This window comes from Staurois parvus, unplaced genomic scaffold (assembly GCF_062004578.1).
Source record: "Staurois parvus isolate SC_StPar_1 unplaced genomic scaffold, SC_StPar_1.0 ptg000287l, whole genome shotgun sequence".
NCBI classification, from domain to species: Eukaryota; Metazoa; Chordata; class Amphibia; order Anura; family Ranidae; genus Staurois; species Staurois parvus.
This window is the reverse complement of record NW_028318083.1, coordinates 8840403-8868113: the sequence shown is the minus strand read 5'-3', so window position 1 is coordinate 8868113 and position 27711 is coordinate 8840403. Positions and strand designations below refer to the sequence as shown.

Here is a 27711-nt window from a genome sequence, read left to right as displayed (position 1 = left end):
TCTACCGCACCCTGACCAGCCATTGTTAACAGCATTTGTTCCAGGACGTGCAACAGAGGAATGACGTCGTTCATCCCATAGTCCTGCCGACTCACGAATAGCGTGGCCTCCTCAAAGGGCCTGAGCAAGCGGCAGGTGTCACGCATGAGCTGCCAATGGCTGACATCGAAGTTACACAGGGGAGTACCTTTATCCGCTTGTAACATCAGGAAATCGGTGATGGCCTTTCGCTGTTCGTAAAGGCGGTCTAACATGTGTAGGGTTGAATTCCACCTTGTTGCAACGTCGCAGATCAGGCGATGCTGTGCAATTCCGTTCTGCCGCTGCAGCTCAAGGAGGGTGTGCTTTGCGGTGTAGGAATGGCTGAAATGCATGCAAAGTTTACGTGACATTTTAAGGATGTCTTGCAGTGGGATGGTGGATTTTAGGAACCGCTTGACAACCAGATTGAACACGTGAGCCATGCATGGCGCATGGCACAACCTTACTTGACGCAGAGCAGACACCATGTTCTTTCCGTTGTCGGTCAACATGGTTCCGATTTTCAGTTTGCGCGGAGACAGCCATCTGTCGATTTCTCTGTTCATTACACTGACAAGTTCCTCCCCTGTGTGACTACGTTCGCCTGGACCTGGCAGCAGCATGAGGAGGCGGTACAGGGGCCCATGGCAGATTAGGGGCCTGGCAGCAGCTATGGGAGGCCCGTAATCTGCCAGCACCCTATGACAAAAAATGGAACACACCAGCAGTGTGAGGAGACCTGAAAGTGGCACATGGCAGAGTGTGGCGATGGAGACAGCAGCAATGGGAGGCCGTACAGGGACCCATGACAGACTCTGGACTTGGCAGCAGCATGAGGAGGCGGTATATAGGGGCCCATGGCAGATTAGGGGCCTGGCAGCAGCTATGGGAGGCCCGTAATCTGCCAGCACCCTATGTCAAAAAATTGAACACAACAGCAGTGTGTGAGGAGACCTGAAAGTGGCACATGGCAGAGTGTGGCGATGGAGACAGCAGCAATGGGAGGCCGTACAGGGACCCATGAGAGACTCTGGACTTGGCAGCAGCATGAGGAGGCGGTATATAGGGGCCTATGGCAGATTAGGGGCCTGGCAGCAGCTATAGGAGGCCCGTAATCTGCCAGCACCCTATGTCAAAAAATTCAACACACCAGCAGTGTGTGAGGAGACCTGAAAGTGGCACATGGCAGAGTGTGGCGATGGAGACAGCAGCAATGGGAGGCCGTACAGGGACCCATGACAGACTCTAGACTTGGCAGCAGCATGAGGAGGCGGTATATAGGGGCCCATGGCAGATTAGGGGCCTGGCAGCAGCTATGGGAGGCCCGTAATCTGCCAGCACCCTATGTCAAAAAATTGAACACACCAGCAGTGTGTGAGGAGATCTGAAAGTAGCACATGGCAGAGTGTGGCGATGGAGACAACCCACCGACTGTTTTGCTCGCTGCCAAGCTGCCACCCTCTTCTCCTGATGATGCGGAAGCAATAGCCTGATGACGACGAGGCTGCCAAGTGCGATCAGCCTCATCATCATCAATTAGGGTCTCCGCCTCACTACTAGCCCCTCGGCTGCGTGTGGGTCAGGAGACAGACCTGTCTCTACACCGGCTACCGAGCCACTCTCCTCGCCACTACTTCTTCGCCTGGCTGCTGAAGAGGCGGATGTCTCCCCCCGTTCCTGACCGCCCTCTGTTAGCTCTTCCTCACTGTACTGGATGACACCGGGAGCACTAGCCTCTGGCTGCGAATAGTGCTGCCTCGACCCCTTCCTCTGCTGCCACGTCTGCTCGCTCCTAAAACATTGCCTCCTCTGCCACTCCTCTGCATGTTGTCTGACATACTCTTTAATTAAACGATTCTGTGTCCCTGAGTAACAATTCTGTGTCCCTGAGTAACGTTTCTGTGGCCCTAAGTAACAGTTCTGTGGCCCTCAGTAACAATTCTGTGTCTGTCCCTGAGTAACAATTCTGTGTCCCTCAGTAACAATTATGTGGCCCTGAGTAACGTTTCTGTGGCCCTGAGTAACAGTTCTGTGGCCCTAAGTAACAGTTCTGTGGCCCTAAGTAACAGTTCTGTGGCCCTAAGTAACAGTTCTGTGGCCCTAAGTAACAGTTCTGTGGCCCTAAGTAACAGTTCTGTGGCCCTAAGTAACAGTTCTGTGGCCCTCAGTAACAATTCTGTGCCTGTCCCTGAGTAACAATTCTGTGTCCCTGAGTAACGTTTCTGTGGCCCTAAGTAACAGTTCTGTGGCCCTCAGTAACAATTCTGTGTCTGTCCCTGAGTAACAATTCTGTGTCCCTGAGTAACAATTCTGTGTCCCTCAGTAACAATTCTGTGGCCCTGAGTAACGTTTCTGTGGCCCTAAGTAACAGTTCTGTGGCCCTAAGTAACAGTTCTGTGGCCCTAAGTAACAGTTCTGTGGCCCTAAGTAACAGTTCTGTGGCCCTAAGTAACAGTTCTGTGGCCCTAAGTAACAGTTCTGTGGCCCTAAGTAACAGTTCTGTGGCCCTAAGTAACAGTTCTGTGGCCCTCAGTAACAATTCTGTGCCTGTCCCTGAGTAACAATTCTGTGTCCCTCAGTAACAATTCTGTGTCCCTCAGTAACAATTCTGTGTCCCTCAGTAACAATTCTGTGTCCCTCAGTAACAATTCTGTGTCCCTCAGTAACAGTTCTGTGGCCCTCAGTAACAATTCTGTGTCTGTCCCTGAGTAACAATTCTGTGTCCCTCAGTAACAATTCTGTGTCCCTCAGTAACAATTCTGTGTCCCTCAGTAACAATTCTGTGTCCCTCAGTAACAATTCTGTGTCCCTCAGTAACAATTCTGTGTCCCTCAGTAACAATTCTGTGTCCCTCAGTAACAATTCTGTGTCCCTCAGTAACAATTCTGTGTCCCTCAGTAACAATTCTGTGTCTGTCCCTGAGTAACAATTCTGTGTCTGTCCCGGAGTAACGTTTCTGTGGCCCTCAGTAACAATTCTGTGTCCCTCAGTAACAATTCTGTGTCTGTCCCTGAGTAACAATTCTGTGTCTGTCCCTGAGTAACAATTCTGTGTCTGTCCCTGAGTAACAATTCTGTGTCTGTCCCTGAGTAACAATTCTGTGTCTGTCCCTGAGTAACAATTCTGTGTCCCTCAGTAACAATTCTGTGGCCCTGAGTAACGTTTCTGTGGCCCTGAGTAACGTTTCTGTGGCCCTAAGTAACAGTTCTGTGGCCCTAAGTAACAGTTCTGTGGCCCTAAGTAACAGTTCTGTGGCCCTAAGTAACAGTTCTGTGGCCCTCAGTAACAGTTCTGTGGCCCTCAGTAACAATTCTGTGTCCCTGAGTAACAATTCTGTGTCCCTAAGTAACAGTTCTGTGGCCCTAAGTAACAGTTCTGTGGCCCTCAGTAACAATTCTGTGTCTGTCCCTGAGTAACAATTCTGTGTCCCTGAGTAACAATTCTGTGGCCCTCAGTAACAATTCTGTGGCCCTCAGTAACAATTCTGTGGCCCTGAGTAACAATTCTGTGGCCCTAAGTAACAGTTCTGTGGCCCTAAGTAACAGTTCTGTGGCCCTAAGTAACAGTTCTGTGGCCCTAAGTAACAGTTCTGTGGCCCTAAGTAACAGTTCTGTGGCCCTAAGTAACAGTTCTGTGGCCCTAAGTAACAGTTCTGTGCCTGTCCCTGAGTAACAATTCTGTGTCCCTCAGTAACAATTCTGTGTCCCTCAGTAACAATTCTGTGTCCCTCAGTAACAATTCTGTGTCCCTCAGTAACAATTCTGTGTCCCTCAGTAACAATTCTGTGTCCCTCAGTAACAGTTCTGTGGCCCTCAGTAACAATTCTGTGTCTGTCCCTGAGTAACAATTCTGTGTCCCTGAGTAACAATTCTGTGTCCCTGAGTAACAATTCTGTGGCCCTCAGTAACAATTCTGTGGCCCTGAGTAACAATTCTGTGGCCCTGAGTAACGTTTCTGTGGCCCTAAGTAACAGTTCTGTGGCCCTAAGTAACAGTTCTGTGGCCCTAAGTAACAGTTCTGTGGCCCTAAGTAACAGTTCTGTGGCCCTAAGTAACAGTTCTGTGGCCCTCAGTAACAATTCTGTGCCTGTCCCTGAGTAACAATTCTGTGTCCCTCAGTAACAATTCTGTGTCCCTCAGTAACAATTCTGTGTCCCTCAGTAACAATTCTGTGTCCCTCAGTAACAATTCTGTGTCCCTCAGTAACAATTCTGTGTCCCTCAGTAACAATTCTGTGTCCCTCAGTAACAATTCTGTGTCTGTCCCTCAGTAACAATTCTGTGTCTGTCCCTCAGTAACAATTCTGTGTCTGTCCCTCAGTAACAATTCTGTGTCTGTCCCTCAGTAACAATTCTGTGTCTGTCCCTCAGTAACAATTCTGTGTCTGTCCCTCAGTAACAATTCTGTGTCTGTCCCTCAGTAACAATTCTGTGTCTGTCCCTCAGTAACAATTCTGTGTCTGTCCCTCAGTAACAATTCTGTGTCTGTCCCTCAGTAACAATTCTGTGTCTGTCCCTCAGTAACAATTCTGTGTCTGTCCCTCAGTAACAATTCTGTGTCTGTCCCTCAGTAACAATTCTGTGTCTGTCCCTCAGTAACAATTCTGTGTCTGTCCCTCAGTAACAATTCTGTGTCTGTCCCTCAGTAACAATTCTGTGTCTGCCCTGAGTAACAATTCTGTGTCTGTCCCTGAGTAACAATTCTGTGTCCCTGAGTAACATTTCTGTGGCCCTAAGTAACATTTCTGTGGCCCTCAGTAACAATTCTGTCTGTCCCTGAGTAACAATTCAGTGTCTGTCCCTGAGTAACAATTCTGTGTCTGTCCCTGAGTAACAATTCTGTGTCTGTCCCTGAGTAACAATTCTGTGTCTGTCCCTGAGTAACAATTCTGTGTCTGTCCCTGAGTAACAATTCTGTGTCTGTCCCTGAGTAACAATTCTGTGTCTGTCCCTGAGTAACAATTCTGTGTCTGTCCCTGAGTAACAATTCTGTGTCTGTCCCTGAGTAACAATTCTGTGTCTGTCCCTGAGTAACGTTTCTGTGTCTGTCCCTGAGTAACGTTTCTGTGGCCCTAAGTAACAGTTCTGTGGCCCTAAGTAACAGTTCTGTGGCCCTCAGTAACAATTCTGTGTCCCTGAATAACGTTTATGTGGACCTAAGTAACGGTTCTGTGGCCCTCAGTAACAATTGTGTCCCTGATTAACGTTTTTGTGGCCCTAAGTAACGGTTCTGTGGCCCTCAGTAACAATTCTGTGTCCCTCAGTAACAATTCTGTGTCCCTCAGTAACAATTCTGTGTCCCTCAGTAACAATTCTGTGTCCCTCAGTAACAATTCTGTGTGTGGCCCTAAGTAACAGTTCTGTGTCCCTCAGTAACAATTCTGTGTCCCTCAGTAACAATTCTGTGTCCCTCAGTAACAATTCTGTGTCCCTCAGTAACAATTCTGTGTCCCTCAGTAACAATTCTGTGTCCCTCAGTAACAATTCTGTGTCCCTCAGTAACAATTCTGTGTCTGTCCCTGAGTAACAATTCTGTGGCCCTAACGTTTCTGTGGCCCTAAGTAACAGTTCTGTGGCCCTCAGTAACAATTCTGTGTCCCTGATTAACGTTTCTGTGGCCCTAAGTAACGGTTCTGTGGCCCTCAGTAACAATTCTGTGTCCCTCAGTAACAATTCTGTGTCTGTCCCTGAGTAACAATTCTGTGGCCCTAAGTAACGGTTCTGTGGCCCTCAGTAACAATTCTGTGTCCCTGAGTAACAATTCTGTGGCCCTAAGTAACGGTTCTGTGGCCCTGAGTAACGGTTCTGTGTCCCTGAGTAACAATTCTGTGTCTGTCCCTGAGTAACAATTCTGTGGCCCTAAGTAACGGTTCTGTGGCCCTCAGTAACAATTCTGTGGCCCTCAGTAACAATTCTGTGTCTGTCCGAGTAACAATTCTGTGGCCCTAACTAACGTTTCTGTGGCCCTAAGTAACAGTTCTGTGGCCCTAAGTAACAGTTCTGTGGCCCTAAGTAACAGTTCTGTGGCCCTCAGTAACAATTCTGTCTGTCCCTGAGTAACAATTCTGTGGCCCTAACTAACGTTTCTGTGGCCCTAAGTAACAGTTCTGTGGCCCTCAGTAACAATTCTGTGTCTGTCCCTGAGTAACAATTCTGTGGCCCTATCTAACGTTTCTGTGGCCCTAAGTAACAATTCTCTGGCACTCAGTAACAATTCTGTCTGTCCCTGAGTAACAATTCTGTGGCCCTAATAACGTTTCTGTGGCCCTAAGTAACAGTTCTGTGGCCCTCAGTAACAATTCTGTGTCTGTCCCTGAGTAAGAATTCTGTGGCCCTAACTAACGTTTCTGTGGCCCTAAGTAACAATTCTCTGGCACTCAGTAACAATTCTGTCTGTCCCTGAGTAACAATTCTGTGGCCCTAACTAGCGTTTCTTTGGCCCTAAGTAACGATTCTGTGGCCCTCATTAACAATTCTGTGTCCCTGAGTAATGCTTCTCTGTCCCTAAGTAACGTTTCTCTGTCCCCAAGTAACGTTTCTGTGGCCCTAACTCTGTCCCTAATACAGAGCGGTCTGCCTCTCTTGAATGACTGGAGGCAAATGAAGAATTCTAAAATGGCCGCTATTTATAGCTCGACCATTACACAGTGCTGGCTGGCTGCTGATTGGCTAATGCGATCACATGTCATTAAGGAATGCATTATGGGTCAGCGCGCCTTGTCTGCGCGCCTTCCCAGACATCCCCGCTCCGTCGCCGCACATGTCCGCCGCCATTTTAGGAAAAATTTCGATTCCAATATTCGACTCGAATTCCACTTCGCCTACTTCGATTCGCTCATCTCTAATCATTATCAGTATTTTGTGGCAGTGTATTTACTGAATAGGTACAGGTTCTGTTAATCATCTCTCTTCAAGCCACTCCTACTGTTATTGGCAAACCTACCATAGACACTGTCATTTGCTGTAGTGTGCAGCACACATTGCAGAACTTGTTTCCACTCTCTATCCCAGGCTGCCCTAGCTCTTTTGTTATCTTAGTGATTCATTTTGTCACATCAGTTTGATATTTTTATCTGTAACGCCAGGTCTCTTGCACATGGGCAATAAACCCTGCGTTTGAAGTCAGAGGGCACCAGAGCTATCAATAAGTGCTGGTTTTAGCGTTAAACACGCCATATATACCTGCTGTCTTCCCACTTTATTTGGAGCTGTGTTCACTTTTTTCTACAATAAAGGTGAAGATTTTTCTTTGTTCTACTATGTAGTCAATAGAGCAGTTTTTTGGGTTTTTTTTTTTTTAAACGGATCTGAACATATGTGTATTTTTGTCTTTGGGACAATGTACACAGCACCGTTAACGAGTTACTAAACCCACAACAGTAAAATAAAAAACAAAAATCTGTATATGCAGTAAAGCAGTGGTTCTTAACCTGGGTTCGATCGAACCCCAGGGGTTCGGTGAGTCAGTCTCGCGGGCTCGGTGGAGGTGAAGACCCACACCCGACTCATATGATTCGTGCAGTAAATATTCATTATTATGTTTTTGTTTTTGTGTGAAAATCATGTTTTAATGGTTTTGTTCTTAACGGTTTTGTTCATTTTGTGCACCTATGTATAAATATATACCTATGTTTTGAATTTTAAAAATCATATTTTATTTTTCCAATTAAGAAGGGTTCGGTGAATGCGCATATGAAACTGGTGGGGTTCAGTACCTCCAACAAGGTTAAGAACCACTGCAGTAAAGCATGCTTGTTATACTCACTGTGGAACTTAATGGGTTAATCCTCTGCATTGTGTAAAAAGGATGTGTGATCCTGTCTTCTCTAATCCTCCCTTTCTTCCACTGTCCCTGACTCATCTCATTGGCTTGGGGGCAAGCTGCACATGCTCAGTTTGGTGTGTATTGCAAGAGAGTTTTTTTTCTTGGGAGAGTGCATGCGATCAGCACAGGGCCAATCAGCACTGTCCAGACAGAGAGTCAGGTGCCCTGCAGTCTCATAGGACAGTGAGAGGAGAATGAAAACGTCTCCTACGAGCTTTAACCAGTGCTCTGCTGGACACTGATAGAAGTCACAAGTCTGCTGTATACTTCTGATGAGAAAAGGTATTTAGCAGTTTATATTTACTAAAATATATGCATTACCATGTTCTGTGTACTGTGGGAGACCAGATACAGTGAGTTCTTAGATTGTAAGCTCCAGGGAGCAGGGCCCTCTTAACCCTCTTGTACTGAACTATATTGTTGCTGTATTGTCTCCCTTTATATTGTAAAGCACTGAGCAAACTGTTGGTGCTATATAAATCCTGTAAAATAATAATAATACAGGGTCCTAGGTTTATTAACACTTTAAAGACCCATACACAGCAATACATTTAGAGCTGTAAAACATTAAAAAAAAAAAAATAGAATATTTTACGTTTGAGTAAAGTAATTTTTGCATATATGCATGTACATGTAAGTACATGAGTTTATACCCGTAGTTGAAACACTAGCAGCCAGATGAGGATAAAAAAAGGATTTTAAAGGGTGCATACATGCAGGGATGTGGATAAGGGGTACCACCAGTCCCCCTGTATGGGGCTCAGGCCAGCAGGAGGGCCCAAGAAGCTGGGTATATTGGTTGTGGGCAGGGAGGGTGATCAGCACTTGGGGGGGGGGGGGGAATTACTGGAACTGATCCCCTGTATGGCTCTCTCTGCAGCAGCTCAAAGCTGGCTTCTTCTCCTCTCCCTCCTGCTGACCTTTGGCTGCTGCAGAGGGACCCATACAGGGGATCGGTTCCAGTAACTGCCCCCCACCGCACACAACGCCCTCTCTGTGCACCGAAAGTTTCCCCCTGCTGCCCAGGCTGCTCTGTGTGCCTCCAACCCTGCAGTGCTGCCGGCTTCCCTCCTTTCCTTCCCACTGGCAGCTGCAAGCACACAATAGGATCCTTCAGGATGGAGAGTGGGGGGGGGGAGGGTCCGGTAAATGTCACATTTTCCAGGCCCTTCCTTTCCTGAACAATCACAAGGAGTAATCGGTACCAATCACTCTCTGTGTTCATTCTTAACTGATGCATAATAAACAGTGTTTTTTTTGGGGGGAGGGGGGGTGTGGCCCTGCCAGGTTGGCTGTATGGGGCCCCGTGGTTTCTAACAGCAGCCCTGCATACATATACTACTTTTACGCGCCTTTGATCATGTATTTGCGAGGTCTTTACGGAACATAACTTATGTTATTTATTGTAGATCTTTCTGCCAGCCTCTGCCACCAAGATCCTGCAAATAAATGTCAGTAATTTATTATGTCCATGTGCAATACACCTTTTAGGTGTTTTTAACATTTACTTATTGTTTATACGGTTTTAAATATTAAAAATGAGCACAGGAAAGGGGTCCAACTTATGATCCTGCACGCAGGCCTGCTGAATTAGGAAAATGCCCCCCCCCCCCGCGTATGTAGATTACATATAGTCTGTTATATATAAGGAATCTTTGTTTACGTGGTGTTTATTAACAAGGTGTAGTCACATTTTTCCAGCAGCACCTTTATTTTGCTATACATATGTGCTGAAGTCCTTCACGACTGGTTACTTTCACACTGAGAGCAAAATAACACGAGTTGTACATTTAAAAACAAATTACTACACAAAGCTTGTACCAGACAAGCAATTAGATGACATTTACTATATATTGGCTTAATAAGTAACCACATAAAGCAGTTTTCTGGTAGGAATGCACACTCACACACACTACGTCTTACGAGGGATGTAGAAATGGGAAACCGTAGTTTTTCACAGTTAGAAAATAACCACCTTTACATATATTCCTCGTGTCTATAACGTGTCACAGTCTAATAGAAATCACACGCAAATCAACATTAAACTTTCTTGATTACATCCAAGTCCACCCATTTTCACTTAAACCTTCATCCTCCTTTCACTGGCAACCAGAAAAGTGTTGATTCTGAGTGGCTGGCCGGTATACTCCACAAAACAAAGGACTTTTACATAAAAGTAACAAGTATAATAAGCTCATAGGCCCTTTAATGAAATACAGTGGTGGATTGTAACCTATATTTTAACTTCCCACAAACTGCTTTTGTTCGAAAAGCCCATGTGCTATGTACAAGGACAAAGGATCAGGGTTTCCATGCCACTCTCCCACTCAGAAAGGGGGTTGAAATCCTCAAACATTTATGCAAATAAGACTGGCTTTCACTGGGAGGTGACCACATGCTGGTTTCAGGGCTGTACCATTGAAAATGATCAGATACACTGTACATGGTATAATGGCCCTAAAAGCTTAGCAAAACCATATGCAGCTGAATTTGCATACAACATACACACATTTACACATTTTCAAGGGTATGTCCAAACTTCAGGAAAACTTTTTTTCTTGTTGTTTTTGCCAAAGTATTTGTATGTTCCCCATCTTTTATACTAGTGGTGCACCGAAATGAAAATTCCGGTGCCGAAACTGAAACGTCAAAATGCACTTGGCCAAAAACCGAAATGCGCAGTTTTTAAAAATGAATATATATTTTTTGGAAAAAATACACTTTGATTAAAATAAACAAAAAAAAAAAAATCTATAACCCAATTTTTTTGTTAAATATGAAAGAAGATGTTATGGTGAGTAAATAGATACCCAACATGTCATGCTTTAAAATTGCGCATGCTCATGGAATGGCATGAAACTGCAGTACTTAAAAATCTCCATGAGTGATGCTTTAAAAATTTCTACAGGTTAGCAGTGTAAAGTTACAGAGGAGGTCTAGTGCAAGAATTATTGCTCTTGCTCTGACATTCGTGGCGGCGATACCTCATGTGTGTGGTTTGAACACCATTTACATATGTGAGCATGGCCTACATATGCGTTCACCACTACGTGCGAGCATGGGGGGACTGGGGTACTTTTAAACCTTTTTTTTTTTTCTTTATTTCTGCACTGTCCCTTAAGAATAAAAGTGATTACATTTTTTTTTAATCACAAGAAATGCATGCATCCCTTGTGATAGAAATAATTAATGACAGGTCTTCTTTATGGAGAGATATGGGGTCAATAGGACCCCACATCTCTCCTCTGCAATGTAAAGCATTGGATCAAAAAAAAGCATTGATCTAGTGCTTTAAAAAAAAAAAAAAAGAAAAACGGCTGGATCCGGAAGCGACATCGCTCCAGTCCTCCAAGGGCCTAGAGATGAGTGGAGGCCATCTTTCCTTCACTAATCTCTATGCCCAGTGCCGGGATCTTTCGATGGTTTCTCAGGTACGGCTGAGAACTACCGAGCGGCAGCAACAGCAAGCGATAGCGGCGAGGGGCAGCGGCAACAGCACCTGCATTGGTGCTTTTTTTTTTTTTTCATTTTGGCCGAAAGGGGTGGCCGGTGGCCGAAAGGGGTGTTTTCGGCCGAAATGTTTTGGCCACCGAAATTTTAGTGGATCTCTATTTTATACAGCGATATTGTTTTTTGTTTAAACGTGCAATAAACAAGCACATTCTCTACAATGCTCATATCCTCAAATAAAGATTAAACATGATTCAATAAAGTGTCCTTTGTGCTTCAATAAAGTCTCTCAGCACATATAAAGTGTCCAAGTGTTTTCTGTTATTCACAGTATAATGCACAATGGCTTCAAACTTATTAAAGTGTCTGTGCTCAAAAAAGTGCACCAATTCCAACAATCAGTGCCATAGTGTTCCTGAAATCCTCCACCATAAAGAAAGAACACTCACCAGATTTATATGACTACCTATCACAGGTGAGTCATACAGCGCTTAGTATCATAGATAACCACCATCAGCCTTCTTCTTGGGCCAGCTGCGCTCTTTCCTTTTAAATGTCTCACACAACATGGAGGAAACTACCGTAGTGTGAATTCTTTAAAACCTTTTATTTGTTAAAAACCATTTCCACAATGCCCATTCACATTGTTAGGTGCATAGCTTTGCACCAGGATGGATCTGGCTCTAGGCTCTCTCACCGCCACCTTCTCCAGTATTACCCACTTCCGGTGTCGCTGTGGGGGATGACGTCCCTTCCTGCTAAGCCCCGAGTGTTTCATCTTCCTGATGTTCTCAAGAAGAACAAGACTGGGTTTCACTTGGAGTTGACCACATGCTGGTTCCAGGGTGGTAACGTTGAAAATGATCAGCTACACTGTACATGGTATAATGGCCCTAAAAGCTTAGCTAAACCGTAGGCAGCTGAATTTGCATACAACATACACACATTTACACATTTTCAAGGGTATGTCCAAATTGCAGGAAAACTTTTTTTTTTAGTTGATTTTGCCAAAGCATTTGTCTGTTCGTCCATCCTGTTCTGAAACATTCACAGCCCAGCCACAGAACATAGCCAGTTAGATGATACCACTTTTCCTGTTGAGCCTCTTTCAGACAGGCAGTCAGGGGCAGTAAAAACAGGAGGCTGAGCATGCGATTGCGGAGTGGTAGTGCAGCAATATAGGGTAAAATCAGGCGTCTCATCACTACCTGTCTAATACCCTCTGAAAAGTCAATCAAACGGGGGTGTGAAAGAGCCTTTAACCTGGGAAAATTGTCAGCAAACTGTTGGTTTAGCAGGAGCTGGACGGCATTCAGCAAATGTCTTCCAACCAGCTTCTATCTAACCAGCATGCCGGCATCTGACCACCATCGGCTGCTAGCATTCATCAGTGTGTTCTTGGGGGATTTACCCTGTCAGAACACAGTGGCACAGTGGGGGAGATCGCCGCACTATCATCCCTTTTGTTAGTATGGCAACCTCTCAGTTTTTTTTGTTCAGCCCACTGAGATGAGCAACAGAAAGAAATTTATAGTGTTTACCCAGCTTTTAAGTTATAGACTGCCAAAAGCATCCAGTATTGTCCTCTCGCCAACCCCGGCCTTAAGGACACGTAAGGATCATCAGCAAGAGACTGATCCTATCATTTCACTGCACTCTCCAGTTTTCAACATATTCCCTGTCAACCAGGGGCGGACTGACAACTCATGGGGCCCCCCGGGAAAAAGGGGATCATGGGGCCTTGCTCAAAGTCAAAAAAGCCTATGAAAAAGATACCAGGAGCATCTCATGGGGCCCCCTACTGACCCGGGCCCTCGAGCAGTGCCCGAGGTTCCAAATGGTCAGTCCACCCCTGCTGTCAACACATTTGCATGCAGCATGCCCAATTCGCTCCCAGCCCTGCCCTTCCCGTTCCTGTCTGAATACTGCAGTATAGGGAATTGCGAGAGGCTGATATTTAAGACAAATCCAGGTGTTTACACTAGTTGCAATATTGAAATAATATATATATATTTATTAAATATTTTCATCAATGACTAGAAGGCTTCCTCTGATTGGATTAGATGGGGAGGCAGGCAGGTGACAGCAAGAACACCACCTCAGCCAATCAAAGGAAGCCTTGCATTCATTAATAAAAAAAATACAAGAACTCCTAGATTGTAAACTCTAGCGAGCAGGGCCCTCTCTATATTAATTTGTATTGTAATTGTACTGTCTGACCTTATGTTGTAAAGCACAGAGTAAACTGTTGGCGCTATATAAATCCTGTATAATAATAACTTCTCGGTAGAGAACCACTAAGCCAGACTCTCTTTATATCTGGCAGTAGATGGGAAGTCGCCCGTATTGCTTCTGGAACACAGCACTGCTTACTGTATGTAGCTAAAACTACTACAGTCCAATACAGCATGCCCATTGTCCACATGGAAATAGTTTATTTGGGCCAGCTTGGGCCAAATCAACTATTTAAATTGACAAGAAACATGACATTTTGCTTTAAAGTTGTTACCAGAAGAAGTGGTGAGGGTAAATCTTGACCACTCTTTCAGAGGTTAACTCCCCTTACTTTGCAGAGATTCAGTCTCACTTTCTGTTGTATTTCCTGGACAAGCAAAGGGACTAAAGAAACACAGAATACAACCTAAAAGGAATTTTAGACCTTCCCTAGTCCAGCCAAAATAATGTTTTGGGTTTACATATACTTTAATTTGTGTTTTTATATCTGCACTGGCATGGTCACTTTTTTTGCTGTGATTGTAAGAAAATGGAAATTGACCATTCTTTCTCTCATGAACACTGATCCAGCTGGACGCCTGAAGATAAAAAAAAAAAAAAGTAATGCTGGGTAAAATGTTAACATTTTGTAAAAAAGGAGGACAGAAAATGATGTTATGTTACTGCTAGGCACAGCATGTTTATTCATTTAGCAAATCTATTTTACAATATAAGAAAAAATCATACCAAACAAGCGCCAATCAAGAAAATATCTAAACTCAATCATATACTACCTACACGGTAATTTGTGATGTTTCATTACAGCATCAATTTGTGCAAGGGTTTTGTATAGATCTAAGACAGCACCTGTGACAGAGTCAGAACATCCGAAAAACATAATTTAGATGTTCACATCACACGATGTTACCTAGATCAAAGGCCTCCATACTTTAAAGAATGTAATATAAAAAGTATTTTAAGCCTCATCAAAATTGTATGATATGCCAACAACTATTATAATTATAACAGGTTTGTAAATAAAAACCTTCTGAACGTGAGAATAACATTTCAGTCTAAAATTTAACTTTGTCTTCCCATTAAAAAAAAAGAAAAAGAAAAAAAAAAAAAAAAGAAGTGCAACATTGAGTTATCAGTGCATCTACACTTACAGTTTTCTCTTAGCCCCCCTGCAAAGTCCTTCAAACCTGTTGGTGAAGTTCACCTAATGCAGCTTACTGTGATGGTATGGCAACAATGCTGCACTGCTCCTCTCAGCCTGCATGAGAGCAGCGTTGCCACACATAGTCTGCTTGTTCCACACTGGGATGAAAAAAATTTGCCAATTCATAAAGCTGTATGCTGTGCAGGGTAATGAGGCAGGAAACGTGGACAATTGTGATAGGTGCTGTGATAAGATAGGGGTTGTGAGCGATGCTGGCAGGCAGGGCTGCTGTTAGAAACCACGGGGCCCCATACAGACAACCTGACAGCTCCCCCCATCCAAAAAAAAAAAAAGCACATTTTACTATGTTTCAGGTATGAATGAACACAGTGAGTGATCGTTATTGATCACTCATTGTGTTCATTCAGGAAAGGAAGGTGCTGGTACATGTGACATATTTACCAGACCTTTCCTCCTGTGGGGGCACACAGGGCAGCAGGGGGGAACATATGGTGTACAGGGAGGGTGATGGGTGCAGTGTGGTCAATTATTAGAACCGATCCCCTGTATGGCTCTCTCTGCAGGAGCTGAGAGCCAGCAGGAAGGAGAGGAGAAGAAGCCAGCTTTCAGTTACTGCAGAGACAGCCATACAGGGGATCGGTTCCAGTAATTGCCCTCTACCATGCCGATCACCCTCCCTGCACACATCCGATTCACCCAGCTGCCTGGGCCCCCCTTCTGTCCTGGGCCCCGTACAGGAGGACTGGTGGTGCCCCCTCATCCATGGCCCTGCTGGCAGGTGTTGTGGTGATGGGTGTTGTGTTGAGTGAGAGGTGTCATGGCAGCAGTAGTGGTAAGCGAGGTGAGAGGGGAGCATGAGGCACATTGGCGAGAGCAGAGAAAGGGATGTTTGCAGGCAAGTTTGGTGGTAAATGGGGAAGTTGTCAGGTGCAGAAGGGAGAGGGGATGGGGTCTTATAGAATCCATAGTGAAACATGCCAAGAGAGGTGGTCCCGCAGCACAAGCTGTGTAATGCAAACCATGTAACTGCTACAATAAAGTATAAAAGAGAAGAAAAAAACAGCGGAGTGTGACCTAAACTCCGCATACAATATGGATGGTGCAGGTCAAAAAAAAATCTTGATTTTCAGATTAGGACAAAAACAGTCCGTACCCAAGAGACCCCAAGAGAGATGTGAGAAAAGGAAACGCTAAATCATATTTGCAGCCTATGATATTGAAGATAAGATCAAATGAATTTCTAAGCAAAAAAAAAAAACAAAAATTAATGGATTCTGTAGTTTTCAACTTCCACATATAATCACTTAGTGGGCCGTGGACATCATAACCAAATATGTTCTATTCAGTGAAAAATACCTAAAAGCAACAGGAGTTAAACAATCTTGTTTTCAATGCTGGAAGTCCAGTAATCCTCTAACCATGCGCATTAGGTTTTTATGTAAAGAATCTACTCATATCACACCCTCCTTATAGAAGCTATTTCATCACTGCATTCTCCTTTACTGTCCCCACAATGTTAAGCCTGTCAAGCTCTACATACTGCAAAAAGACAAAGTATACTTCACAGATAAATCAGCACAGGAAGCTTAGTGCCATTGTGGCCACTCAAGTATGGAACATTTTTCTTTACACGGTGCTCAGAAACGGATAATGGAGTTTTACTTGTTTAACTTAGAAATATTTGATAATTGTGTGGCCGACGCACTAAATGCAAACATTACATGGGACAGCTTTGTTTTCTTTTCTGGCAAAGTCACAAACTTTACAAGTTGATCTTTCCTAATACAGTAGTCAGCAAAGTCATCTCCTGGAATACAGGAGGTGAAGCAATGTCCTAGAAAAGATCTCAGGACATACCTGTAGACAAAAAATATCCATTCTTCCATAATTCCCAACACTGATGTAATGGAAATTGATTTTATATAATACAATATAACCTATGTAGATTGCCACCCCAGTGTAACAATAACCACCTACGGGTACCTGTGCTTTCAGCTAGAATGCCCAAATTGCCCCAAACATAATAAAATAGCTTTTTTTCTTAATGAAACTAAAGTAAGATTAAGATGTCTAAAATGCCATCACTACAATATAGCAGGAACATCCTGGTGCACATGTGTCACATTGTCTTAGCTTAAATTTCTTGAAGCACTAAAATGCAAATTATTTGCATAAGAAACTAGCCCCATCCCCTCCCATCACCCACGTGGCACTACTGACCAGCGAGGCCAACCATCACATTAAGAAGACACTAGTATCATGTGGAGGAAAGGTTGGTGGTGGGGCCAGGTTCATGTATAGAAAGCCTGGTCAATATTTGCATTGCCACTTGGGCCACACAAAGTGTGGTGATATGCAAGAACAACGCAAACTCAACTCTAGTTGTGCAACTCTATAATGACTTACAACTATATATATATTTCAACAACAAATCAAAACCAAAGAAAATTGCTGCTGCTTTAAATAGTGAATCACCCTCAGGTCACTTTCTTAATCATTAGCACACCCAGTGCAAGCAGCGCACCATCCAAAATAAAAAGCTGTAGTGCTAAAAAAAATTACTATAACATAAATGAAAATACATATATTTAAATGTATAAATAAATAAATAAAAATAAATCACTAAAGTCCATGACCGAATGTCCAATTAACAAAGGTGAAGACCAAAAATATATAAATGCTCTATGAAAATCCACTACAGGGATGTGAATAGTCTTTCTGATCCACTACACCACCCCATGATTAAACAAGTTTCAGCATAGAATTTCACTCCAGTGTCACCTTGTGCTCCAAAGCAGAACCACCCCCAATGCAGTGACATTCACCAGATGTTGTGGCCCATCTCTACGTGATAGGCAATAACGCTTATGGTATCATTCGCAATCAAGACTTTTCCTCAATAACTGAGCCCATCGGCAATCAAAAGCTGAAGAAATGGTAGGAAATCCTCTATACCGAATCACTCCGCCACAAGAAGGGAAATAAAGGAAAGCCAATAGTGTAATACCGCTTGTGACGAACCGTCCCTTTGTGATAACATTTTGCCCTTTCTGTTTCGGTTTTCTCCCCTTTGTAAAGCTGTATGTTCGCAACTGTTATGTAGACAGGCATTCTACACTGTTTGTTTAGGGAAATGTGACCTTGTAGTCTTTCATTTCTGTAGAGTTCATCCTGTATTGTTGGTTGTAGGGTTTTGTTGTGGGTGGGGAAAACCCAGTGCCAGACTGTCTGGTGGGGGTGGGGGTGAAGCTGTGTTTAATAAAGATTGATTAATTTCACCCTACACGAAGTTCCGACTCGTGGTTTGGGATATCAGGGAAGGATTGGTTTTGAGCTCTAATACCTGCCTTGACAGAGCACTGGAAGACTTGCCAGAAAAGGGGACCATTGGCTGAGATGCATTGCTCTGCACGAGGAAGCCCAGGCGGAACGGTTCTGCCACACCGCTAAAAACCATATATTGTAAAATAAGTATTGTACTCACAAAATAACAGTGCATGCATGCCCAACATCCATAATCCCTTCAAAAAGTACGGTGTATTGCCTATACAGCATCTCACCCAATCCTCCTCACTGCTCGTGAGCGGTAGATCATTTCTGGTGGGGGATGTAAAGTGGATGCCGATCATAAAAAATCGTCAAAGTCAGGTGACAAAATGCGCCAGAGTCGGTAGCAGAGTGAATCGGTATAGAGGATTTCCAACCATTTCACCACCTTTTGATTGCCGATGGGCTCAGTTATTGGGGAGCAAAAGTCTTGATTGCGAATGATGCTCACCATAAGCGCTATTGCCTATCATTCAGAGATGGGCCACGACATCTGGTGAATGTCACTGCATTGGGGGTGGTTCTGCATTGGAGCACGAGGTGACACTGGAGTAAAAATTCTATGCTGACACTTGTGAACATCTTATTTAATCACGTGGTGGTGTAGTGGATCAGAAAGACGTATTCACATCCCTGTGGTGGATGTGAATGCTTTCATAGAGCATTTATTTATTTTTGGTCTTCACCTTTACTAATTGGACATTCCCTCATGGACTTTATTGATTTATTAATACATTTCAGTATATGTATTTTCATTTATGTCATAGTAATTGTTTTAGTACTACAGCTTTTTATTTTGGATGGTGCGCTGCTTACACTGGGTGTGCTAATGATCAAGAACAATGAGGTAAGTGTATTAAATAAGTGTGTTAAATAAATGTGTATGTGATATTTATCAACACCTATTAAACTGCGCTTAGTGTATCAAATATCTTCAACAAATATATATATTAATCAAAAAACTGCTGCCACTTTAAACAAACCGTAATGATTGAGTGAATACACCACAACTAATAAAGTGTTATAGTGGTGCTAAATTAATAGTGATGGGTGATATAGTGAGTACAACACAATAAAATGTGAATAAATCAATAAAATTATATCAGTGAACTACTGTGAATACAAAAATTATATATAACTTTGGACTTTGGATTATATATAATTTTTGTATTCACAGTAATTCACTGATATCATTTTATTGATTGAGTCACATTTTATTGTGTTGTACTCACTATATCACCCCATCACTGTTAATTTAGCACCACTATAACACTTTATGTGTTGTTTTATTCACTCATGTGTCTACAGTGTGGTAGCAGTGACATTTTCAAACAATGGTGTTACTATAGGTTACATTACCAAGTACCAAAAAACATACAGATACATAAGCACGAGACCATAAAATGGCCTTATAACAGTAAGAAAGTAGAAAACACTTGTGGGCTGATGCAGATAGGTGGGACCTCACCATATGTACCCCATCTAATCAGCTGTTTCCAGTATATACAAAAGGAACTCTGAGGCTGACTGTGCCTTCTGAGTTGTCCAGCTTAAAAAACCCATTGACGTTAATATAAATTTTACACGTAAAGAACTTTAAAGGGCAACTCTAGGGGAAAGTAACTACCACAACTGCACTCCATCAAAAACAATAAATTGGCAACTACCAATTACAGTAAAAAAAAAAAAAAAAAAAAAAAAATTTGTCTACTACTTCCACTCTAGCCAACTTAAAGAAGTAATGGACTGGCTAGTGGTCACAGATATTTTCCTCATCAATTCATATTTTACCATCATCATGGAACTTATGGATTCAAACAGGCCAAAAAGGAAAGAGTCAGATTCCTCCTTCCATTAAACACTGCAAAAATGACAGCTACAACTGAACTGGATACTGTGGGAAACAGACAGTTTCAATAACCACGGTGGCAGTTTGCCACAATTAAGAGCGTTATGGCTTTCCAAGCATTTACATATATTTGCTGAAGACATAAAAAGCCACAAATATGCTCTGAATCATTTTAAAAAGGTGTGGTTTCCTCACAAGCACTTGTTTTCTTTTGTTTATAGCCTTAGCATTCAGATGCTTTTTAGTAACACTTCCTAAATAAAGCCACATTCATTACAGATCTCAGTCACGACTTCTCATTGTTAAGGATTATATAAACCAAAGATGGAGAAGCGCAGTGAGCTGTGAGAACCCCACCTGCTTTTATCCCTGTGTGAGTCAGAGATATTACTTTAAAGTTTTGATAAATATATAGAATGCAGAAACACAGGATTATTTTTTTTACAAGGATGGAAAAAAACAATATTCTAAAAGCAGGCAAGTGTAATAAGAATGTGTCTGGTCGATATCAAAGACACTACTCCTAGGGGACCATTCACAAAAAAAATTGCTGTGCGAATGTTTCAGCATTTGTGCAAACGTTCTGAATATTACACTTGCAAAGGTTTTTTTATATGCTTAAAATGTTAGTTTTTACTTATTTAAGTTTTCTTTCTCAGGTCAAATACTCAGCAACACCTTTGATGAGCTTTTGATCCAAAGATAAAACAGGCTAAAACAACAGCATAAGGCTGGTCATAGACGATGTGGATTTCTTTTCTGCAAAAACGTGTTGCAGGAAAGAAATTTGCCTGATTCCCCCAACAACATAGACAGCGTTGACAGGGGAATACCTCTAGCCGAGCCATTGTGTGAGCAGGGGGAGCCATCCCCGTTGGGAGAAGACCGCGATTATTACCAGCCGCTAGTGATAACTGCATGTAAAATTCGGCAGACTACTTGTTGATTGATTAACTTGGGTACATTCAGCATGCCAATACAATCTTGGCAGGTTCCTGCTGAACTGGCCGAGATTCTGTCTATGGTTGGCTTAAAGCGGAGTTCCACCCAAAAGGAGAATGTCCACTTGTCTGCCTCCTCTCCCTTTCCACTGCCATATTTGGCACCTGCCCCCACTTTTGGCTCAGCTCCCTGTGGCGAACTGACCCAGAAGTTGCCCCCTCATCCCCAGCTACTTCACAGGTTCCAAAGACTGGGGCCCATTCACATAGTGCAGCATGCTTTGTGCATGTGCAGTAAGAAACCAGCTGTGAAGCCAAAAGGCTTCACTGCCGGATTCCCTTAGTCAAGATGGCGGCGACAGCACCTGATAGCTGACTTTTGATTTTTTTTCTTTGGGGGGGTGTTGGAACTCCTCTTTAAGAGCATTCTACTAGAGGAGACAATAGCCTATAACAATAGCCTAAATACATTCATCCAAAAACAGCCTAAAGCAGTAGCCTAAACACATTTAACCAGAGAAGAAAATAGACTATAACAATAACCTAAGAACATTCAACCAGAAGAAGAAATAAATTAATGAAATTTGATTCTCCCCTATTCATACAACAGCCTCTGCATTTTACATGGTGCAAAAAAAGAGATCCCTAAACTGCATATACATGCAGTCTTGCTGAATGCATAGCTATGAAACGTTTTCTAAATAGACCCCATATTGTTGGATGCAAGTTTATCAAGAACATATTTTTTCTAACTACATTTTTTCATGCATATAGAGCATTTTAAAGTTCTCATACAAAAGCTGTTTTAGGTTGAATATATATTTCATTTGTGCTTCAGTACAAAAACAGAAAGCAGCAACTCTACAAAACAAGTATGTGCACTTCTGTATAAACAGACAAATAAAGTGAACAACTTCAAAAGTCATCTTGAGATGTAGATGGAGAGAGAGGGGGGAGAGGGGGGGATGAGAGAGAGGGGGGGAGAGAGGGATGAGAGGGAGAGGAGGGGGGAGAGAGGGGGGGGAGGGGAGGGGGGAGAGGGGGGGAGAAAGGGAGAGGGGGGGGAGGAGAGAGAAAGGGGAGGAGAGAGGGGGGGGAGAGAAAGGAAGAGAGAGGGGGGGAGAAAGGGAGAGAGGGGGGGGGGGAAGAGAGGGGGGGGGAGAAAAGGAGAGAGAGGGGGGAGAAAAGGAGAGAGAGGGGGGAGAAAGGAGAGAGAGGGGGGAGAAAGGAGAGAGAGGGGGGAGAAAGGAGAGAGAGGGGGGAGAAAAGGAGAGAGAGGGGGGAGAAAAGGAGAGAGAGGGGGGAGAAAGGGAGCGAGAGGGGCGAGAAAGGGAGAGAGAGGGGCGAGAAAGGGAGAGAGAGGGGCGAGAAAGGGAGAGAGAGGGGGGAGAGGGGGGGGGAGGGAGAGAGGGGGGAGAGGGGGGGGAGGGAGAGAGGGGGGAAGGGAGAGAGGGGGGGAAGGGAGGGGGGGGGGAAGGGAGAGGGGGGAAGGGAGAGGGGGGGAGGGGGGGAAGGGAGAGGGGGGGGAGGGGGGGAGGGGGGAGAAAGGGAGAGGGGGGGGGGAGGAGAGAGAAAGGGGAGGAGAGAGGGGGGGAGAGAAAGGAAGAGAAAGGGGGGGAGAAAGGGGGAGAGAGAGGGGAAGGAGAAATGGAGAGGGGGAGGAGAAAGGGAGGAGAAAGGGGGGAGAAAGGGAGAGAGGGGGGGGGGAGAGGGGGGGGGGAGAGGGGGGGGGGAAGAGAGGGGGGGAGAAAGGGAGAAAGGGGGGGGGGGAGAAGAGAGGGGGGGAGAAAAGGAGTGAGAGGGGGGAGAAAAGGAGTGAGAGGGGGGAGAAAAGGAGAGAGAGGGGGGAGAAAAGGAGAGAGAGGGGGGAGAAAGGGAGCGAGAGGGGGGAGAAAGGGAGTGAGAGGGGGGAGAAAGGGAGCGAGAGGGGGGAGAAAGGGAGCGAGAGGGGGGAGAAAGGGAGCGAGAGGGGGGAGAAAGGGAGAGAGAGGGGCGAGAAAGGGAGAGAGAGGGGCGAGAAAGGGAGAGAGAGGGGGGAGAGGGGGGGGGAGGGAGAGAGGGGGGGAAGGGAGAGAGGGGGAGGAAGGGAGAGATGGGGGGGGAAGGGAGAGAGAGGGGGGAGGAAGGGAGAGAGAGGGGGGAGGAAGGGAGAGAGAGGGGGGAGGAAGGGAGAGAGAGGGGGGAGGAAGGGAGAGAGAGGGGGAGAAAGGGAGAGAGAGGGGAAGAGAATGGAATCAGACTTCTGGAGGATGGGCATGCTTAAAATACAAAAAAAAAAATTTAGATATAAATCAGCTGCTACGTAGCCAAAAAGGTAAAAAAAAAAAAAAAAAAAAAAAGACTCCCATAATTTAACGTAACATAATGTAAAGAAGCAAAGGTTAGCCCATATTTCAGTATGTGACCAAAATTAACCAGGCTTGGTGGAGCAAACATATTTATGTTTTGGCAGCAGTACCAGTGCTGTATTGTGCAAAACAAAGAGAAAATAATGCACGCTTGCCCATTTGCTTTATAAAAAAAGGACTTATATCAGCCCACAAACAACATTCGACCCTTTCTGACATATGGCAAAGTGGGCCTGCCCAGTGCCAATCAATAAGTGGGTTTAGTAAAGGAAATCTATTTCTATAATGCACATAGCTATCTATGTAAGCACTTAATTACTGCTTTCATTGTGCGCATGTGATCTGAAAATTTATCACAGGCACTGGAGCAGCATATGATTCAGACACATAAATTATTATGTATGAACACTATAATCCACCGCCTCATAACTATTACAAGCAGCCAAGAAACAAATACTAATTGCAAGCTACAAGACTTCAACATATTAAAAAATCATATTCATAAGGGATGAAAAACAAATCAAAATCAAGTAATAAAAATGAGAATAATTATATTTAACTATAAACAATTCCACACAATTTACACAATGTGACAAAAACATACTACTGATGTAAACGACTTTAATTTAAAGTAAAACTATAGGCATTTAATCCCTGTCAGATTGTTTTTCATCATCTGCGACCCATTGCAGAGATTTCCCTTCACTTTCTGTCCAGGACATGAGAGGAAATCCCTTCAAATTAAGGGAATTCCTGGGTAACCCTAGGTCACCAGAACTAGTGTCCCCATTGGAAGATTTCCCCTTTATTACTTCCAAAATTTGGAGTTTTCTTTTACTTTCAATGATAATGGTAAACAGGAAAAAAAGAGGGTGAATCTCCTTAAGGGGGCACAGACAGCATAAAAACTGACAAGCAATCAATCTAATCTCTCTCCACTCTATCCAAAACTAAAAAAGCTGGTTATATTTTAAAGATTCTCTTACTAATGGGCCATTTGTCTTACTCAAGGCAGGTTGACCTTGAAATGGATTCTTTAACTATGGAACTCTGGGATTGATATTTATAATATCTTAACTTTGCGCTGTCACACAGAAGACCACCAGTGTCAGCAGTGCACCTCTGATAATAGATTAAAGTCCATCCGTGACACTGATTTGGTCTTTAATATTGGTGCTGGTGGCATCTTATGGCACTTATTTTTGCAAATTAAAAGAAATGTAGCAGTTTCACATTTGGTTGATTTTATATTTTCTACTGTTTTAAAAAAATGTTTAATTTTTTTGGGAGGGGGGCGGCGCAAGTAGCTGGTTTTGCCAAGGGCACAAAATAGTCTGGAACCGGACCTGGTTTTATACATCTGACTAAATTTCACAACCTCTGAGGCACTCATTCTAGAAAAATGTTATTTGTCAGTCAGATATCTGAACTATTCAGGCAGTATGAGGAAGTAATAGACAACTGCTCGTGCTGTATGTTGATGCTGTACATTGAGAGGTACACATCTGCTACCAGCTAAAATAACACAAGAACAGGAACCAATTTCAGTTAAAGCAATACTCACTCAATGCGTACAAGCAGAGGAAAATCCCAGCAAGACAGAATCCTTCAAAAAACCTGAGCGTGCTGAACATGGTCACATTCACAGAGAGAGCCACAGAAAGTCCAAAAATAAGGTTGAACACTACAGAGAACAACAGTACAAGACGTCGGCCGATCCTGTAAGAGAGAACAGAAGAACACTTTTCATGAGGTATCAGTGGGGGTCAATGGTAATTTTGGAACAGGTTGTGAGTAAAATAATACAGTAAGCCTACCATAAAGAATATGTTACTATGTACGTGTGCCAAAAAGTATCCTGTTCTCTTTGTATTGCTTCCTTTCTGTGAAATAGCTGCTGTTTCTGCATGTCCCCCTGATTTCCTATAAAACTGATTAGTTTATTTGCCAATAACCCATGTACCCTGCGCTATTTACTACTGACCCCTGAATTCTGTGTACTACTGGCCCCTGCACTGAGTTGCTGACCCTTAACCCTTGACCCCTGCATTCCATATACCTGACCTCTGTGTTACATACTACTGACCTCAGAAAACGGTGTTACATACTGCTGACATCTGACTGCTGCATTACTTATTACTGACCCTGGACTTTCCAAAACTTTAGATCTGGAGTATTGAATTAAAATTCATGGAGGTCCGATCAGTAAACGTTTTTCTAGCAGAGGTCTGAATTGCATGTTTGTGCAATGTGTCAGATCCTTGTCATCACAATGCCCTCATTTTATATCACAATCCCATTCTTACATCAGTGTTCTCAGTCCCCCGCACATCACAGTCCCCCACTGAACATCAGTTTTCCCTTAATATCAGTGTCCACTGCCCCCTTCACATCAATCCCCCCATTACATCACCCCCCCACAGCACTGCCCTCCCCACAGCACTGCCCCCTCTTCACATCACCCCTCCACAGCACTGCCCCTCCTTCACATAACCCTTCCCCCCCACAACACTTGCTCCTTTGCCCCCCCACAACACTTGCTCCTCTGTTCTCCCCCCACCACCACCCAACCTTTACAGCCATGTTTTCTTGCTCATGCTCTCCTACCTTACTCAGAGCAGGAGGCACAGCAGTGCCGGATAGAGGGTGGGAGCTGGAGCTGCCGGGGTTAACTTTCCAAATTAACAAGCTGGTGATTGGTTGCTAGGATCACCTGGCATCCTAGCAACCAATCACCTGCTGGTTAATCTAGAAAAGTAACTTGTGCAGCTCCCGCTCCTGGCCTTCCATCCAGGGCGGCTGTGCCCGATCTCCATGCATTGTTGTCCTGCCTTGAGAATAACAGCCATGAAGGCCAGAGGGAAGGCTCATAAATGGCGCAATTGTGGGTCTGGATGGGACAGAGGCTTGGTCTGGATTAGGACCGCAGTCCATTTGCTGGTGCCTGCTTTAGGGCCTTGATGCATGCTGCACCCTGGTGATCTTTGATCTTTTCCATGTTGTTTAGGTAGAACCTCACCTCTCCATGGTTGCCTACAATTGCTTTCTGGATTAGTTCTAGGACAAGTTAGTGTTCTTTGTGCAGACTAATTTTATTTAACTGTTAGCTAATCTATTATCTGTCTGTCTTCTGGATTTTTCCCTATGTACTGATACCTGACAAAACATTCCATCTAATGATGGTGACAAGAAAAAGCATACTCCAAGAATAGACTAACTACCTATGGGATACTATACTTGTATGTGAACAACCAGTAGTTAATTATATTCAATTCCCTCTGCAGTGTGGTTTCCTTATTTACTGAGCTTTTAGCAAAAAATAGCACCCGATCGCTCAAGCAGCTAATATTCTCTTTTAAAAAATCAAAGTCAACGATTAATTCTGCAAGGATGTGCTAAGGAATTGAAAAAGATTCTGAAAGACAGCTGAGTGCTAAATGTTATTGTTTCTTTCATTGCATGGTGCACTGAAAGGAGCTGGCCAATCTTTCTTGGGCTGCTGTCAGTTCTACAGGAAATATAACCATTTTCTACATAGCTGGATAGCAGGATGATTTGCTATTCAGATAGAAGCTGAGGTGTGCAAGCTGGCCACCCCACTAAAGAGAGGTCTGCAAGCTGCGATGTGCTGGAGAAAAGGATTAGTCAACAGTACTGCATGTGGTCTCTCTGCAGCTGATCTTTTCCCATTACTGACTTAACATGCCTTGTTCTGCATCGTGTCTTTATGTGGAGGTGGCCATCTTGGTAGAGGCGAGGCTTTACTTCCTCATATCAGAGCCTCCAGCAAGGAGAACAGCATAGCAGTGACATTGTCAAATCTCACTCCACAACTCTTGAGATTAGCAGATCGAGGCAGTAGTGGTATAGATCTTACACTACAAATATATATAACTATGAGGCTGTAGGCAGAGAAGTGCCTAGGCACCCTCACATACCAGGAGATACACTGATATTTTTTAGGAAGAATTTCAGACAAAATGTACTCTTTTAAGGTATTAGTAAGGCACAATTTACTCTTCTAGATGTTCCCTATAACATAGCAAATCAGTTTGATTCCGTTTTTACATTAGCATAAAGCACGCTGGACAAGAGAAGGTTGACCTGGTGGGTAGGACTAAGGGTTTTTTCTTTATTTGTTGGCAAGAACGTGTCTGTCTGGCTAAAAACTGCATATATACGTATGTGTATATATATATTTATTACACATACACACAGACTAGTGTTTAGTGAAACAGCAAAGGCTCTGTTTTAAAGTTTAAGTATTCTTAAATGTGTGTACAAATATGTTAAGCAATACTACAAAGTACATATTGTTCTAATAAGCCATGCATTCATAAAGCACCACATAATTTGGAATGTTATTGAAAGTGACTTTCTACTTTCGTCAGCAACGTCTTATGCTTCAAGACAATTACTATATTTGAAGTTCTAATTCTGAATCAAATTATTAGTTTCTCAGTGAAGACTGTGCTGTCCTTTTGTTCTATGGCACAGGGTACATGTCATTAAAAGTGAAAATTCCTATAAGCATTCTTGGGAAACAAAAAGTGTT

General features: G+C 43.6%; 1 protein-coding gene across 1 annotated transcript in view; it reads right to left on the bottom strand.

Moving 5' to 3' along the window:
• The window catches only part of SLC22A23 (solute carrier family 22 member 23), a 226133-nt gene that overhangs the window by 107151 nt on the left and 91271 nt on the right, over nucleotides 1–27711 (bottom strand). The window contains exon 3 of the mRNA XM_089682214.1: nucleotides 24721–24875. Coding sequence (XP_089538340.1) covers nucleotides 24721–24875 — 155 coding nt within the window. The remainder of the gene's footprint in view (nucleotides 1–24720; nucleotides 24876–27711) is intronic.